The sequence below is a fragment of the Trematomus bernacchii genome, unplaced genomic scaffold, assembly GCF_902827165.1.
Source record: "Trematomus bernacchii unplaced genomic scaffold, fTreBer1.1, whole genome shotgun sequence".
NCBI lineage: Eukaryota > Metazoa > Chordata > Actinopteri > Perciformes > Nototheniidae > Trematomus > Trematomus bernacchii.
Window position 1 is genome coordinate 7114993 of NW_022987616.1, and position 19621 is coordinate 7134613.

At 41.8% G+C, this 19621-nt stretch overlaps 1 protein-coding gene across 1 annotated transcript in view; it reads left to right on the forward strand.

Annotated features, from left to right (window-relative positions):
* The window catches only part of stau2 (staufen double-stranded RNA binding protein 2), a 126354-nt gene that overhangs the window by 64401 nt on the left and 42332 nt on the right, over positions 1-19621 (forward strand). Inside the window, 2 exon segments of the mRNA XM_034132437.1 lie at positions 6127-6255; positions 11066-11123. Coding sequence (XP_033988328.1) covers positions 6127-6255; positions 11066-11123 — 187 coding nt within the window.

Sequence of the window (19621 nt, forward strand, 5' to 3'; positions counted from 1 at the left end):
TCTTTGTCTCTCGCCTCCTGTTCGTCTTCCAGCGTCCGCCTCTCCCAGTCAAACTCTCGCTCTTTGTCTCTCTTCTCCGTAATCCTCCTCTTCTTTCAGAGGAAGAACAGAGCAGCCTCAGACCTATTCTCTTTGATACTCACATTAGGCCCTGGGAGTGTGTGTGCGAGTGTGTGTGTTCTCCTTCTTCTAAAATGTCCACATTGTTTCCTCAGCGCGGCTCAAATGAGTCTCTCTTATTGAGTCTCTCTTAATGAGTCTCTCTTATTGAGTCACTCTTATTGAGTCTCTCTTATTGAGTCTCTCTTATTGAGTCTCTCTTATTGAGTCACTCTTAATGAGTCTCTCTTATTGAGTCTCTCTTAATGAGTCTCTCTTATTGAGTCTCTCTTATTGAGTCTCTCTTATTGAGTCTCTCTTATTGAGTCACTCTTATTGAGTCTCTCTTATTGAGTCTCTCTTAATGAGTCTCTCTTAATGAGTCTCTCTTATTGAGTCACTCTTATTGAGTCTCTCTTATTGAGTCACTCTTAATGAGTCACTCTTATTGAGTCACTCTTAATGAGTCTCTCTTATTGAGTCTCTCTTAATGAGTCACTCTTAATGAGTCACTCTTATTGAGTCACTCTTATTGAGTCACTCTTAATGAGTCTCTCTTAATGAGTCTCTCTTATTGAGTCACTCTTATTGAGTCTCTCTTATTGAGTCTCTCTTATTGAGTCTCTCTTATTGAGTCGCTCTTATTGAGTCGCTCTTATTGAGTCTCTCTTATTGAGTCTCTCTTATTGAGTCGCTCTTAATGAGTCTCTCTTAATGAGTCTCTCTTAATGAGTCACTCTTATTGAGTCTCTCTTAATGAGTCACTCTTAATGAGTCTCTCTTAATGAGTCACTCTTAATGAGTCTCTCTTAATGAGTCTCTCTTAATGAGTCACTCTTAATGAGTCTCTCTTAATGAGTCTCTCTTATTGAGTCTCTCTTAATGAGTCACTCTTAATGAGTCTCTTATTGAGTCTCTCTTATTGAGTCACTCTTATTGAGTCACTCTTAATGAGTCTCTCTTAATGAGTCTCTCTTATTGAGTCTCTCTTATTGAGTCTCTCTTAATGAGTCACTCTTATTGAGTCTCTCTTATTGAGTCACTCTTAATGAGTCACTCTTATTGAGTCTCTCTTATTGAGTCACTCTTAATGAGTCACTCTTATTGAGTCACTCTTAATGAGTCTCTCTTAATGAGTCTCTCTTAATGAGTCTCTCTTATTGAGTCACTCTTATTGAGTCACTCTTAATGAGTCTCTCTTATTGAGTCACTCTTATTGAGTCTCTCTTATTGAGTCACTCTTAATGAGTCTCTCTTAATGAGTCTCTCTTATTGAGTCACTCTTATTGAGTCTCTCTTATTGAGTCTCTCTTATTGAGTCTCTCTCTTATTGAGTCACTCTTAATGAGTCTCTTATTGAGTCTCTCTTAATGAGTCACTCTTAATGAGTCTCTCTTAATGAGTCTCTCTTAATGAGTCTCTCTTAATGAGTCTCTCTTATTGAGTCACTCTTATTGAGTCTCTCTTATTGAGTCACTCTTAATGAGTCTCTCTTAATGAGTCTCTCTTATTGAGTCACTCTTATTGAGTCTCTCTTATTGAGTCACTCTTATTGAGTCTCTCTTATTGAGTCACTCTTATTGAGTCTCTCTTATTGAGTCTCTCTCTTATTGAGTCACTCTTATTGAGTCTCTCTTATTGAGTCTCTCTCTTATTGAGTCACTCTTAATGAGTCTCTCTTATTGAGTCACTCTTATTGAGTCTCTCTTATTGAGTCACTCTTAATGAGTCACTCTTATTGAGTCTCTCTCTTATTGAGTCTCTCTTAATGAGTCACTCTAAATGAGTCTCTCTTAATGAGTCACTCTTAATGAGTCTCTCTTATTGAGTCACTCTTAATGAGTCTCTCTTAATGAGTCTCTCTTATTGAGTCACTCTTAATGAGTCACTCTAAATGAGTCTCTCTTAATGAGTCTCTCTTAATGAGTCTCTCTTATTGAGTCGCTCTTAATGAGTCTCTCTTATTGAGTCACTCTTATTGAGTCTCTCTTATTGAGTCACTCTAAATGAGTCTCTCTTAATGAGTCACTCTTAATGAGTCTCTCTTATTGAGTCACTCTTATTGAGTCTCTCTTATTGAGTCTCTCTCTTATTGAGTCTCTCTTAATGAGTCACTCTAAATGAATCTCTCTTAATGAGTCACTCTTAATGAGTCTCTCTTATTGAGTCACTCTTAATGAGTCTCTCTTAATGAGTCTCTCTTATTGAGTCACTCTAAATGAGTCTCTCTTATTGAGTCTCTCTTATTGAGTCACTCTTAATGAGTCTCTCTTATTGAGTCACTCTAAATGAGTCTCTCTTATTGAGTCTCTCTTAATGAGTCTCTCTTATTGAGTCTCTCTTATTGAGTCACTCTTAATGAGTCTCTCTTATTGAGTCACTCTAAATGAGTCTCTCTTATTGAGTCTCTCTTATTGAGTCACTCTTATTGAGTCTCTCTCTTATTGAGTCTCTCTTATTGAGTCACTCTTATTGAGTCTCTCTCTTAATGAGTCTCTCTTATTGAGTCACTCTAAATGAGTCTCTCTTATTGAGTCACTCTAAATGAGTCTCTCTTATTGAGTCTCTCTTATTGAGTCACTCTTAATGAGTCTCTCTTATTGAGTCACTCTTAATGAGTCTCTCTTATTGAGTCACTCTAAATGAGTCACTCTTAATGAGTCTCTCTTATTGAGTCACTCTTAATGAGTCTCTCTTAATGAGTCTCTCTTATTGAGTCACTCTAAATGAGTCTCTCTTATTGAGTCTCTCTTATTGAGTCACTCTTAATGAGTCTCTCTTATTGAGTCACTCTAAATGAGTCTCTCTTATTGAGTCTCTCTTAATGAGTCTCTCTTATTGAGTCTCTCTTATTGAGTCACTCTTAATGAGTCTCTCTTATTGAGTCACTCTAAATGAGTCTCTCTTATTGAGTCTCTCTTATTGAGTCACTCTTATTGAGTCTCTCTCTTATTGAGTCTCTCTTATTGAGTCACTCTTATTGAGTCTCTCTCTTAATGAGTCTCTCTTATTGAGTCACTCTAAATGAGTCTCTCTTATTGAGTCACTCTAAATGAGTCTCTCTTATTGAGTCTCTCTTATTGAGTCACTCTTAATGAGTCTCTCTTATTGAGTCACTCTTAATGAGTCTCTCTTATTGAGTCACTCTAAATGAGTCTCTCTTATTGAGTCTCTCTTATTGAGTCACTCTTATTGAGTCTCTCTCTTATTGAGTCTCTCTTAATGAGTCACTCTAAATGAGTCTCTCTTAATGAGTCACTCTTAATGAGTCTCTCTTATTGAGTCACTCTTAATGAGTCTCTCTTAATGAGTCTCTCTTATTGAGTCTCTCTTAATGAGTCTCTCTTATTGAGTCACTCTTAATGAGTCTCTCTTATTGAGTCACTCTTATTGAGTCTCTCTTATTGAGTCTCTCTCTTATTGAGTCTCTCTTAATGAGTCACTCTAAATGAGTCTCTCTTAATGAGTCACTCTTAATGAGTCTCTCTTAATGAGTCACTCTTAATGAGTCACTCTTATTGAGTCTCTTAATGAGTCTCTCTTATTGAGTCTCTCTTAATGAGTCACTCTTAATGAGTCTCTCTTATTGAGTCACTCTTAATGAGTCTCTCTTATTGAGTCTCTCTTATTGAGTCACTCTTAATGAGTCTCTCTTAATGAGTCACTCTAAATGAGTCTCTCTTAATGAGTCACTCTTAATGAGTCACTCTTAATGAGTCTCTCTTAATGAGTCACTCTTAATGAGTCTCTCTTAATGAGTCACTCTTATTGAGTCACTCTTATTGAGTCTCTCTTAATGAGTCTCTCTTAATGAGTCACTCTTAATGAGTCTCTCTTAATGAGTCACTCTTAATGAGTCACTCTTATTGAGTCTCTCTTATTGAGTCACTCTTATTGAGTCACTCTAAATGAGTCTCTCTTAATGAGTCACTCTTAATGAGTCACTCTTAATGAGTCTCTCTTATTGAGTCTCTCTTATTGAGTCACTCTTATTGAGTCACTCTTATTGAGTCACTCTTAATGAGTCTCTCTTATTGAGTCACTCTTAATGAGTCACTCTTAATGAGTCACTCTTAATGAGTCACTCTTATTGAGTCTCTCTTATTGAGTCACTCTTATTGAGTCACTCTTAATGAGTCTCTCTTATTGAGTCACTCTTAATGAGTCACTCTTAATGAGTCTCTCTTAATGAGTCACTCTTAATGAGTCACTCTTAATGAGTCTCTCTTATTGAGTCACTCTTATTGAGTCACTCTTAATGAGTCACTCTTATTGAGTCACTCTTAATGAGTCACTCTTAATGAGTCACTCTTAATGAGTCACTCTTATTGAGTCACTCTTAATGAGTCTCTCTTATTGAGTCACTCTTAATGAGTCACTCTTAATGAGTCTCTCTTATTGAGTCACTCTTATTGAGTCTCTCTTATTGAGTCTCTCTTATTGAGTCTCTCTTATTGCGTCACTCTTATTGAGTCACTCTTAATGAGTCTCTCTTAATGAGTCACTCTTATTGAGTCACTCTTAATGAGTCTGTCTTATTGAGTCTCTCTTATTGAGTCACTCTTATTGAGTCTCTCTTATTGAGTCTCTCTTATTGAGTCTCTCTTATTGAGTCACTCTTATTGAGTCTCTCTTATCGAGTCTCTCTTAATGAGTCACTCTTAATGAGTGTCTCTTATTGAGTCACTCTTATTGAGTCTCTCTTATTGAGTCTCTCTTATTGAGTCACTCTTATTGAGTCTCTCTTATTGAGTCTCTCTTATTGAGTCTCTCTTATTGAGTCTCTCTTATTGAGTCACTCTTATTGAGTCTCTCTTATCGAGTCTCTCTTAATGAGTCTCTCTTAATGAGTCTCTCTTATTGAGTCACTCTTTCTCTCTTATCGAGTCTCTCTTATTGAGTCTCTCTTATTGAGTCACTTACAGAGAAAGCCTGCAGCCTGAGATGAACGTGACGCAGTGGGATCATCTTTAAGAATCTGATAAATAGCAACTGTGTGTATTTGTGCTTTCCTGTAATTGATGGGTCTCTCTCTCCCTGGTTGTTTCGCCTCCTCGATGCTCCAGCAGCTTGTTCACAGGCTCTGGCTCCACACCATGTTATTTGTTCAGTGTAATTGTCTGTTTGCATAACACGACGACGGCTGATATTCTCTTGGAAATTCCTCTGCTTACATTCTGCGCCGACAGATTTAATGTTTTGGGATCAATGCAAAACAAACACTTCACTCGCAGCGTTTCTGCGGGAGGCAAAGCGTACGGAGGAGCGTTAGAGGAGGAGAGTGAATGAAAGTGACGGGAAATCATGATTTTAGGGATTTTTAAACATTTTGGCAACGCAGGGAGTTTATATTTCAATTTTCAGCCTCTGTAATAAGTCTATTATAAAGTGTCTAGCCACTAAGACATATCAATGGAAACACATTCTGATCCCACAGCATTAAATTGTGCTTTCTATTACATCTAAAGCCCTCCATTTTAATTGTAATTTCCACCAGATTGAGCCATGTTTTCACCTGAGATGTAAAAGATAATTCTTATTTTTAATACCAGTGGCATTATCTAAAATTATTCTTAAAATATAGATAGAAGACAGTATGAATATATAACATTTTATAACTGTTTTTCTTTTGATAATCCTTGATACAAATCACATACTGAGTAAACATTCCCCTAGCATTCAGTATTGAGAAGATAATTACATGTTTGTGTTTGTTAGTTTCCATAAAAAACACTTGGCATGAAGTCAACAAAGTGACATTTAAAGGGTAAAAGTCCAAAAATAAATTAATATTTGATAGTTTTGATTAGGACTCATGTTAGTTAGAAGATCTTACTTGATGAAAGTGGAAAATAATATTAATATTTGATATTCTTTGACTGTTTTATGACGTCAGAGCAACCTGTATCATTATAGTCATTCATTATCACACACATGTATCTGTACAGCCATTACATTCATTTATACATCAGAAAATATAACCATTCTGGATGCCTTTATCTCACCTGTGTGCTCACCTGTCTGCAGGTGAAGGTGAACGGCGAGGTTGCCACGGGAACAGGACCCAACAAGAAGGTGGCCAAGAGGAACGCAGCGGAGGCGATGCTCCTGCAGCTCGGATACAAAGCCTCCACTGGACCTCAGAGCCCCACAGAGGTACAGATATCCTCCTTATTACACCTCCTTATTACACCTCCTTATTACTCCTGATAACAGCTGATAACACCTCCTTATTACTCCTGATAACAGCTCGGATACAAAGCCTCCACTGGACCTCAGAGCCCCACAGAGGTACAGATATCCTCCTTATTACACCTCCTTATTACACCTGATAACACCTCCTTATTACTCCTGATAACACCTGATTACACCTCCTTATTACACCTGATAACACCTCCTTATTACTCCTGATAACAGCTGATTACACCTCCTTATTACACCTGATAACACCTCCTTATTGCTCCTGATAACACCTCCTTATTGCTCCTGATAACAGCCTCCTTATTACTCCTGATAACACCTGATTACACCTCCTTATTACACCTGATAACACCTCCTTATTACTCCTGATAACACCTGATTACACCTCCTTATTACACCTGATAACACCTCCTTATTGCTCCTGATAACACCTCCTTATTGCTCCTGATAACAGCCTCCTTATTACTCCTGATAACACCTGATTACACCTCCTTATTACACCTGATAACACCTCCTTATTACTCCTGATAACACCTGATTACACCTCCTTATTACACCTGATAACACCTCCTTATTGCTCCTGATAACACCTCCTTATTACACCTGATAACACCTCCTTATTACTCCTGATAACACCTGATTACACCTCCTTATTACACCTGATTACACCTCCTTATTACACCTGATTACACCTCCTTATTACACCTGATAACACCTCCTTATTACTCCTGATAACACCTGATTACACCTCCTTATTACACCTGATAACACCTCCTTATTGCTCCTGATAACACCTCCTTATTACACCTGATAACACCTCCTTATTACTCCTGATAACACCTGATTACACCTCCTTATTACACCTGATTACACCTCCTTATTACACCTGATTACACCTCCTTATTACACCTGATAACACCTCCTTATTACTCCTGATAACACCTCCTTATAACACCTGATAACACCTCCTTATAACACCTGATAACACCTCCTTATTACACCTGTTAACACCTCCTTATTACACCTCCTTATTACACCTGATAACACCTCCTTATTACACCTGATAACACCTCCTTATAACACCTCCTCACACCTGATACCACCTCCTCCCTCCTCCTGATAACACCTCCTCCCCCCTCCTGATAACACCTCCTCACACCTGATAACACCTCCTCCCTCCTCCTGATAACACCTCCTCACACCTGATAACACCTCCTCCCTCCTCCTGATAACACCTCCTCCCTCCTCCTGATAACACCTCCTCCCTCCTCCTGATAACACCTCCTCACACCTGATAACACCTCCTCCCTCCTCCTGATAACACCTCCTCTGTGCAGAAAACAGACAAACGTTTTACCACTTAATATCACTCACGTTTTTGAAGTCGCTTCGATTAAAGTGTGAGCTAAACGCCTGTGATGTAAAACGACGTCTGAAATGCACGAGCACAGCGTTCATCATTTTCACTCCAAGCCACTCAATAACTCTGCCATGCTGATTAAAACAAGAAGACAAGAGCATGGTCACATTTACATTTGTTTTACTAAGCAATGACTACTTGATAATGTTCTTAATTATGACCCGTCTAACTACAGATCCAGTCTTTCCAGATCTAGTTTGAATATCTGCTGGCAACACAAAAAGCCTCAGCATATTGCCTGCTTCCAGAGGATGCATTGCTATTAGTCATTTAGTCAATCTGAGATAACTCTAAAACTATTGGATGTGATGTTATCTAATTCCTATTTAAAAAATTCACTAAATCATGAAACATCCTTAGTGTCTGTTTAACTTTTAAATCCAGACTGTAAACAATGAGTGGATCCTAAAAGAATCGCCATCGTCCTCTGAGGCTAAATATTTACTGGACCACAGACAGACAGACAGACAGACAGACAGACAGTCAGTCAGTCAGTCAGTCAGTCAATACATTTAATTTATATTCTATAGCACACTTTAAAAAACAACGTCATCTCAAGGTGCTTCACAAAGCTATGAGGAGTAAAATAAAAAGTTATCTAAGGAGCATATTGAATCTGGTCATATAATAGTTTCTGCATGCTGAAGGGTTACATAAGGAAGTGCACAGTCTGACTTGAAGACACCCAGTCGATATCTCTCAGATTCACATCACGAGTCACTAACTTCCACCTCTTACGTAACGACTTCATCTTTATTCACCTCGCTGCATCCTCAGCTCCAGGGAGCAGATTGAGATGGAGATGCTGTTACATAACGAGGCGAAATGTAAACATGCACGATCCCCCGACAGCTCATTAGTTAGATATGTGCTGCTGCATATATCTAATTCAGACAGCCATGCCATATAGGATGCTCTTATCTCTGTGAAGTGAAGGACTAAAGAAGGACGCAGTGTGCCGTCCATATTGCCCTTCATCCTCATCCTCATCCTCTGCAGCAGCTCCACGTAATTATTCATAAAGTTAGAGTGCAAAGTCAACACTTAAAGTTAGCTTTGAACTAGACACTGAAGCTGCAGAGATGTTGGGTTGCACCACAAAGAGGTAAAGATCATCTGAGTGACCACACTGACCAAAATATAGTTGCAGAAAATGAGGTTTCGCTCACAAATAGTGTGCACAAACTATTCTCTCGTGCCCGATTGTCCTTGAACACATTGCAAAACAATAGTGAACAGCTAAAATAGCTAACATAAATCACATTCATCAAAAAAACTACGTAAACTTGGACAAAACATTGTGATTAGGTGATAATTATACAGCCTCCTCAATAGAGTGTGCACATAAAGCCTCTTACACACCAAAGAACACGTCCCGACGGACCCGACTGTTGTGTCACCTCACATCTCTGCGTCTTGGCCAACAGTCGCACTGGAACACACCGCGAAGACTTCAGCCGACGGCCAAGAAGCACGTACGAACTGCGCATGCGTGAGTGGCAATAACTCTCCTTACCAGCAGGCGGCGGTAGTGTGTATTCGTCATTCAAAAGAGGCAACCGGAAGACAGACTGCGTGATACACCGAGAGAAGAAGAACAGACTGCGTGATATGAACAAATAGCGTGTGCGTTCCATTTTCACTCTACAGCGAGAAGCTCATGGGGCTTTCTCATGGATGTATAATAAGAACTGGATACAGCGTGGGAGGCGGGGTCTCGTTCTTTCCTATGAGAGCTGCTCATTGGCGCACGAGGACAAAATGGCCCAGCTTTTGAGAGAGCGAAACGTCACAGATTACCCATCATGCCTAGCTGTCGGAGCAGAAGTACCAGTATGTGCGCTCATAGAGCATGCGCAGTTGAGTTGCCCCTTAAGCCCCGCCCACGAGCTCCCACTCTCAGATGCGCGTTCATAATGCCGAGGAAAATATCTCTCAGAATAACGTTATTAGCACATTTTACAACTTAAGGACCGAATGTTTTTAATAAGGGCTATACAAGTGTTCATACTGGGTAGTTTATTTAGTTTAAACAAAATTATCAAACGATTTACAGACGTTTCTTTCCCAATGTAAGTCAATGGGAAAAAGTGTTTCCGGGCCCAGCAACCCAAACAGAAGTGTAGTACCGCCGTTTGGCCACAACTAATATTTTCCTCAGAGTCCGGCGCACTTCCTGGGGGCTTGGGCTTTCCCGAACCTGTGTCGAGAGCTGGAGTTAAATGAAATCTCAGATTTGCCTTCTCAATAGTTTGTTTGGGTCCCTCACTTCCGTTTCGCTTCTCATGCACTGATTCGCTAGCTGAACAGCCAATCAGAGTGATTTCTTTGGCCGACGGCCTCCCGATTCAACAAATCGAATCGGCGGCGGAAGGTGTCGGCACGGCCGAAAAGACACGACGGTGCGGGACACACCAATCTGAGTAGGGCGACACAACGCTCATCGAAGGCCCAACATCTATCGACATCTATCAGCCTTTACATGTCAACAATAGCCTAGAGTAATTCTTATAATCTTAATAGTTCACTACTCCAACTTAGGTAAGAAATGACGTCCAAACTAGGTGATATTTGAGCTTGTTCTGACTTTTTTTTAAGCTGCCTTTTATATTGAAATCTTCTAAAGCATCAGGACATTACTCAATCTGTTTGGACAAGGAAATACCAAATGTTGCACGCAGGTTATTGAATTTCTGCTTGCATCACTGCATGTTTATCCTTTCTACCACACTTTGTTTTGATGTCTAAGGTTTCAGATAAATGAGAGGCTGCTGCAGTTTAAGATAAATCCTGTCTCGAGCTTCCTGGTTACACTGCAGAAAGATTATTTAGAGTTAGTGGCCGTGCATTGGTCTGAAAACTGTGAAAACACCTCGATGGGAATCAGTTGGACGGCCTACTTCTCATCAGATCCTCAGACAACCCAGACAGTGTTTTCCAAACTCCTGTTTCGCAGAATAGGTCGTCTCTCTCTCTCTCTCTCTCTCTCTCTCTGCATTCCCACCGTGGGATTGTGGCTGCAGAAACGTGGGGGTGCATTTGTTGTCATGTCATCTCCTCGGCTCGTCAGGATTTGTTTTTCCGCTCCGCTCACGTGTGTTGGTGTTTCTGCAGACGTGCACAGCACAGCAGAAGTAAGGCGCTGAATGGGAACAACAACCCCCCTAATTAAGTATCTGGCCCTGGTAGACAGACACTAGGCTCCTTAAGCTTCCCCTCCTGTGAGCCGACGTCTCTTTGTGGCCCGAACAGTAGGAAGGAACTCGTCTGACATGCGTGAAGAAGCTGTCTGTTCAAGAAAACCTACATCTCTCTTACCTCCCCCCCCTTTTTTTCTCCCCGCAGATGGACAACAAAGGCTGGAACGGACAAAAGGCGTCATTTACCGAAGCGACGAGTAACAGTGAGTATCCGCACGTCTCCCTGTGTCTCCGTCCGTTTCCTCCAACGTCTCGCAGGTGGTTTTAGGCGCGAGACGAACCGGCGTTTAATCTCTGTGACTGGTCAATGGGCTCCTGACTGTCAGCTTAATGGGCCGTGTTCCTCGTGGGGAGCCTGCGAATTCAGCCTCTTTCACACTGAGGCCCTCCGGGGAGTCCCCCCACTGCCTTCCTGCGCGAGAAGAAAAACTAGCCTTTCACTCAGGATTAACACACAAGCACACACACACACACACACACACACACACACACACACACACACACACACACACACACACACACACACACACACACACACACACACACACCACACACATATAATCCTACACACAGAAAACGGTGAGGCAGGATATATGATGATGTGATAAGAAGAGAGATATATCTCACTTAGTCGAGTGTCTCGCAGCTGCAGACAAAATAAGATAAAGAGTCGTGAAAATGCACCAGAGCTTTAAAGTAACACACACACACACAACGTTACAAAGGAAGCCCTTATTTACACAATGTTGATGTAGTTTAAAGTACTAGAGACTGTACATGCATGTGCTGCACAATAGTCTACATCACACACAGTTATTCTCACTGTCTCTCACACACACACACACACACACACACACACACACACACACACACACACACACACACACACACACACACACATACACAGTTTGTCTTGGGGTACAAAGGAAGCCCTTATTTACACAATGTTGATGTAGTTTAAAGTACTACAGACTGTACATGCATGTGCTGCACAATAGTCTACATCACACACAGTTATTCTCACTGACACACACACACACACACACACACACACACACACACACACAGTTATTCTCACTGCCTCACACACACAGTTATTCTCACTGTCTCTCACACACACACACACACACACACACACACACACACACACACAGTTATTCTCACTGACACACACACACACACACAGTTTTTCTCACTGTCACACACACACACACACACACACACACACACACACACACACACAGTTTATCTTGGGGTACAAAGGAAACCCTTATTTACACAATGTTGATGTAGTTTAAAGTACTTTAATAGAGATATCCATCGATTGGTCTAAAATGTACACACTTATTGTTGCAGCCTCACACACACACAGTTATTGTCACAGCCTCACACACACACAGTTATTGTCACAGCCTCACACACACACAGTTATTGTCGCAGCCTCACACACACACAGTTATTGTCACAGCCTCACACACACACACTTATTGTCACAGCCTCACACACACACACTTATTGTCACAGCCTCACACACACACAGTTATTGTCACAGCCTCACACACACACACTTATTGTCACAGCCTCACACACAGTTATTGTCACAGCCTCACACACACACACACTTATTGTCACAGCCTCACACACACACACACTTATTGTCACAGCCTCACACACACAGTTATTGTCACAGCCTCACACACACACTTATTGTCACAGCCTCACACACACACACAGTTATTGTCACAGCCTCACACACACACAGTTATTGTCACAGCCTCACACACACACACACACACTTATTGTCACAGCCTCACACACACACACACACACTTATTGTCACAGCCTCTCACACACACACAGTTATCGACACAGCCTCACACACACACACTTATTGTCGCAGCCTCACACACACACAGTTATTGTCACAGCCTCACACACATACACACTTATTGTCACAGCCTCAAACACACACACAGTTATTGTCACAGCCTCACACACACACACAGTTATTGTCACAGCCTCACACACACACACTTATTGTCACAGCCTCACACACACACAGTTATTGTCACAGCCTCACACACACACAGTTATTGTCACAGCCTCACACACACACTTATTGTCACAGCCTCACACACACACAGTTATTGTCACAGCCTCACACACACACAGTTATTGTCACAGCCTCACACACACACAGTTATTGTCACAGCCTCACACACACACAGTTTTGCCATCTATGGGTCTTTTTTGCCAGATTGAGCAGCGTATAAGACCAGGACAAAAGGGAGGAATATAATTAAACTCACAATATAATAGTTCATTCCCATGCATGCTGCTCAGCGTTATCTTTAGAGAGATAGAAAATAGTTACTTAGAGTCGCTTTACATGAGGTAAATGTCCATGTTTGTAGCGCTAATTAACAAATGTTTGTATGGTAACAAGCTTAACAAAGGTGTCATAATTTGCATTATACCTGCTACACATCTGCACGTTAGCATTGTTGTGTAAAACCTTGTATCACGTTAGCAAACCGCTCAAAGCTAAGCAGCTCTGTGCATGTTCACAGCCTCAGAAAGCTTGAACCGTCTCACCAGACCCTTTTTATCACAAGTGCTGCGACATATGAGATCCCTCTTTCTGCAGCGAGCTGACAATAATCTGTTGTTTTTTGACGAAATGTAAACATGCAGCTCAGTCTCAGCTCATCTGTCTCTGCCAGAAATGAATCCAAAGCAGAGACACGGCCTCTTCAGTCATCCTCCCCTCGTAGACATGCTTAAGAATAACAGAAAAGAGATGCATGGCTGGATTTATGTATGAATTAACATGGGAATGTGAGGCCTTCAGGGACATTTCATTTATAGAAGAGGAAGCAGCTGGGCTCGATCAGCTGTTTCTGTTTAGATGGCTGTTTAAAATTAAAATATTGAAAGGGCTCTCTTCTCCGAGGCTTCTATTTTCAGATGTTTGGCAGCGAGGCTATTTTTCCGTTTATTCCACATGGTGTGGCATGAATTAAGTTAATATTTATTACAGGTTTTAGTGAGTTATGCAAGGAATTCATAGCGTACGCAGAACATCGTACTATCTCGAGCTTGATTTGTTGGCTTGATAAGAGGATGCCAGCAGAGTGAAATGTCAGCAGCGAGAGAAGGAGCAGTTTGGGGGACAAATGTGGAAAAAGAACTGATTAGATTTCAATGTGCTGTCGTCACGCGGGTGTTAGATTTTGGCAGCGGGGGGTAGGGCTGTGCAATTAATCGTATTTTAATCACAATTACGATTTTGGCCTGCCACAAATACGAAAGCAACATAATCGAAAAAAACTATTATTTTGCTTTGCTAGGTTGTGACAGTGCAACATATTTGATCTAATTCATTTGTATTTATCATATTTATATATGTTTAGTAGCTTGTGGAAGTGCGCTCCAAAATATTTGTTGATCTTGTTTATTGGTATTTATTATTTTGATATTATTTATTTAAATGTATCATTTATTTTATTTATTTTTGTATTGGTTTTTCAGTTGAATTATACGTTCAGGGTAATCAACAGTTAAAAAGATACTGTTCAAATTATTATTTGTGTTTTAAAGTTCAATAAATGGAATTTTTCAAAGTCAATGAATAATCGTATTTAATAATCGTGATATCAATTATTGACCAAAATAATCGTGATTATGATTTTTGCCATAATCGCACAGCCCTAGCGGGGGGTATCCACAGAGGGGTGTGAATGTGATGTTTCTGCAGAGAAAGTGCACATCATGTTGGTAAAACTGTGTTCTAGTTGCTGGTCAGAATCCATATACAGAATCCAGATGAGCGCTGAGCCGCTGCCACGACTTTTATAGCACTCGCATGTTCGATTTAGTCCAATTCCCTGAAATATATATCATCTAAATTATGTTTACGCTTGCGTGATTGTTCTCCAGGATAAAAGTATTTTGGTGGTTGTGGTTTCTATGGTAGCGCAGGCATTGCCCAACAGCTGAGGCAGTGCAGCAGAGCCTCGTGGGAAACAAATATTCCTTATTTGGAGATCGTTCCCATTGTTGGCGTGCGGCAGTTTATCTCACACGCAGCACGAGGCGCGTAACTATCTGCTAATTACCTATTTAAAGTTAGAGCCCAAACCGCACAGACGCTCACTCTCACACACACACACACACACACACACACACACACACACACACACACACTGATGTCTGAATAATGTGTGTTGCATAAACACCATCACAACATATACAGCTGCTCTCAGTTTTCTGCTGCAGGGAAGATGTTTCCAGTTTGGACTTTATTGATGAGAAGTGGGAAGGACTGAATAAGTTTGCAGCATTGCAGGGGAATCAGTCAAAAATAAGCGCTGGCATCGGAGTGATTGTGACATTTTTTATGTGATAAACAGTGATGTGTGTTTTAGAGAAAACAAGAGCTTTTATTTCAGTTTTTGAGACTGTGTTTAAATCACAGCTAGGTACCTTCTTCTCTATTAAAGCACATTTTACAGGGATTCAAAAGCTCTTGTTTATTGTCACATAGGCCTACACTATAAAGTACAAGTGGGGGATTAGTGTGTGGTCGAGAGACACAGGGATGTTACCACTTGCAGACGTTACATTACATTACATGTCACTTGTTAGACGCTTTTATCCAAAGCAGTACTGTGGACAGTCCCCACAGGAGCCATTTGGGCTGAAGTGTCTCAGGGACACAACGACATGCTGACTGCAGTTGGACTCGAACTTGCTACCCCATGATCCGAAGTCCCGCACACTATCCACTGAGCCACAGACCATTTACATGCACTAAAACGTATAGAAGACAACACAGGAGAGGGAATTGAACAATGAAGAGGATAGGTAAATGTGTCGCTCAGTCCTTCTGTTGATGCTCTTCCACATAAAACTGTGTGTGTGTGTGTGTGTGTGTGTGTGTGTGTGTGTGTGTGTGTGTGTGTGTGTGTGTGTGTGTGTGTGTGTGTGTGTGTGTGTGTGTGTGTGTGTGTGTGTGTGTGTGTGTGTGTGTGTGTGTGTGTGTGTGTGTGTGTGTGAGACAACAAACAGGGTGTCTTGGAGACAGGGAGTGTAAGAGAAATAAGAAGACAGTGATTTTTCTCCCCTCTATTCCCAGGGGGATTGCAGCAGGGCTTTTCACTCGAGTTGCCACATTTCATTTCCTGCTGTGTGTGTGTGTGTGTGTGTGTGTGTGTGAGCGTGAGCTATGTGAAGGTCTTGCTCCACCGTGGTGATTTATAGCGGCGGGCTCTATCTGTTTTCGATCAGTCTCATGCTTGGCTCTGGCTTCCCTCCAGCGCTCCCCTGGCCCACCGGACAGAGTGTGGGTGGGACCCTCCGAAAAAACTGAACCCAGCACCACAAACACGCTCTCCTTCTCCTGCACACATAGTACAGTGTATGCTTTGCCTCACTCTGGACATAGAAACCAAATGTGGTGACATTCTGATCCTTATTTCCAGGGATACACGTGATAAGGTTCCCTTCAGAGGAGCCTACATGTTCACTATTTTCGGTTATGGGAAGGTTATATATAAAAATATATACAAATACATTAATCTCAGAAAAGAGAAGATATGAACTATGCCAGATTATAGCTTAATAGCTCATTTCCATCTGCAGTCCTTATGTAGGTACATAACAATCAACATTGCATCATCTCTATCACACAAACAATTATAAAACATGATTTAAAGTGGACCTATCATGCTATATTTGAATAATATAGTGTAGGACCATACCTATATAAGGCATATTTATACTTTTTTCAAAATACCAAACAGATCATGCATTTTAGCCATGCCTCATTTCGCTCAATTTGCACTTTTTTATCCCTGTTTTAGCAAGGGCTGATTCAGTGAGAACAGCACCACCTACAGGCCTGGCATATGTACTACAGCGTCTCCAGCGCTTTCGAACGGCAATGGCCGTGGCTGTCTCCTCCTGATTGGTGGAGTTGGCCCAATAGCCGTAGCGCCACCGTCCTGACGTCAGGACAGTGTTCAAATCTGGATCAGTTTTTATTAGATCCGTTGCAGTCCCTTTTTTAGAGATTTGGGTATGGAGGAAAATAGAGAGGGTTGTGTTTTCTGACACTTGGTGAGTTCCCTGGAACACCGGGGACACATATTCATGTAGACAAGACGTACAAAAGTGCATTTTGCATGATAGGTCCCCTTTAAGTACAGTAAAGTAAGTAAGTAAATTCCATACATCAACCAAAAAACATTATTTTGCATTAAAATATTTGTATATAATCATCCGTTTCATATATTACAGATATTAAAGTAATGGAAAAACATGGTTGTGCTTCGTTCTACCTCGGTTAGGGGTAGCTCGGTAACTAAAGCCTTTTTGGGGGGTTTGTTCCTCTACTAACTGCATGTACACAATTTCACAATCCTCCCCTCGCAGAAAACACACTGTTGCTTATTTTCCTCCTTTAGTCTCACGCTCTTGTTGCCATCTGACTCTGCAAACATGCAAGCATCCTCTCCGGCACGCCCACACACACTTAAGGCCGGCAATCACACACACACGCAGGGATTACAACACGATACTCTGATGTCATGTTGGCTGACACCTCCCTTTTTTTTAGTTTTGCATTCAGCATTTCAGCAGGCCTGCGAGTTTTAGTTGCGTAAATTCGAATTAAAGTTGTCATCGTGATGGGGAAGAAGGGGGTTGGGGAGAGAATCCTAAGTGTTGTGTCATCGGTTTGTTGTAGTATGAGTAATAAGTCCTGAATTTCACTGCTTTTTCTCCAGTGTTCATAAAGACAGGAGAGATACGAAGCTCTCTGTCGCTGTGATGGTAATGTTAACTCAAACAGGAAGTGGCCTGTCAGTCAAGCACTTTCTCTCCCAGCTGTTGACACACACACACACACACACACACACACACACACACACACACACACACACACACACACACACACACACAGCTGGTCTTCCTGTCTCTGGTGACCTTGGCTGGGCTTCGGAGGCTGCGCATGGTTTTCACATTTCTTCTTCTTCTTCTTCTTCTTCCACATATCATATTTCTTCCTTTCTACTTTCACAATAGCCGGGAAAATAGTGAAACACCCCGTCGGTGTTTCCTCCTCCTTCCACCTGTCACGACTGTTTCAGGAAAGTGACGTCAGACCTGAGGACGCCAACACAAACACACGAAATGCATCCAAATGGTTTGGATCAGGGCATGTTCAATTAATCCAAATGTAATCGAAATCGCAGTATAAATATTTCTTACAGAATTATGTATAAATATGTACCTGAGTTTAGTATTTTGGTCCAATTATTAACATTTAAAGTTCAACTCCCCCTCCTGTAGTGTGTTCTATAGGTTTTGGTGCATGTAAATGGTCTGCAAAGGGCTAAAACCCCCGTGTTCGCTCCTTCAGAATCAGATCTCTAGTCTGGATTTGGTGCTTTAGTGGAGCGTTGTGAGCTTATTTGGATCGAGGAAAGGATCCAAATCCCTTGGGACGTTTCCTCGAGCTACCAAAAATATTTCTTCCCTTGACAGATCCTGTTAAAAAAATCCCACCATTGACATTTAAAGCTCAATTCCCCTCTCTTGTAGTGTGTGCTATAGGCTTTGGAAACCCTAACCCATGTTAATGGTCTGCAAAGGCTAAAACCCCTGTGTCTCTCCACCACACACTAATCTCCCACTTGTACTTTATAGTGTAGGCCAGTGGTACTCAAACTTTTTTATTATAGGTCACTGGTCCGGATCAATGCCAGTAAAGTCCCCCCGCCCCCCCCCGGAGCAACGAAACTGAAATTAAGAAGCAGTTTCTTACGGCGCGCTATGCATGGGGACCCCTTGAGGGGGTTTCCCGACATGTCGTTGCCGTAAATTAAAGGGTGTTACATAATAATAATAATAATAATAGCTTGCATTTATATAGCGCCTTTCAAGGGACCCAAGGTCAAAAGTAAGTAATAGGGCAAAAACAGACATAATAAAACAAAAGTCAGACAGACAAAACAACAGATCGATTAGAGGCCGAAAGCCTTGGCAAACAGATGGGACTTGAGGCCCTTTTGAAGGCGTCGAGTGTGGGGATGTTGCGAATCTCCGCAGAGGGTGGGGGCTGCCACACTGAAGGCTCTGTCCCCGAAGGTTCGCAGTTTGGTGCGGGGGGGTGGTGAGCAGGCCAGAGTCTGAGGACCGCAGGTTCCGGGGTGGGGCATGTGGGTGAAGGATGTCCGATAGGTACTGGGGGGCAAGGGCATGGAGGGACTTGTAGGTGAGGAGGAGGACTTTGTAAGATATACGGGACTTGACCGGCAACCAGTGGAGGTGGATGAGGGTGGGAGTGATGTGCTGCCACGGCTTTGTGTGTGTGAGTACCCTAGCAGCACAGTTTTGGACATACTGGAGCCTGTCCAGGGTTTTTTTGGGAACCCCGAACAGGACACCATTGCAGTAGTCCAAGCGGGTGGTGACAAATGCATGCACGAGGGTTTCGGCAACCGACTCCGAGAGTGACGGTCGGAGTCTGGCAATGTTGTCGTTGCTTCTTAATCTACCTTCTTTGGGGGTCCCCTTCTGGTCCAAGCACTTGCCTGCCTTGCCTGTCGGCAAACGGCGCCCCTGTATGCACACAAACATTCAATACATACATACAGTATGGTGGCTTGAACTAGTGGGAGAAATGGCACTGTCTGTC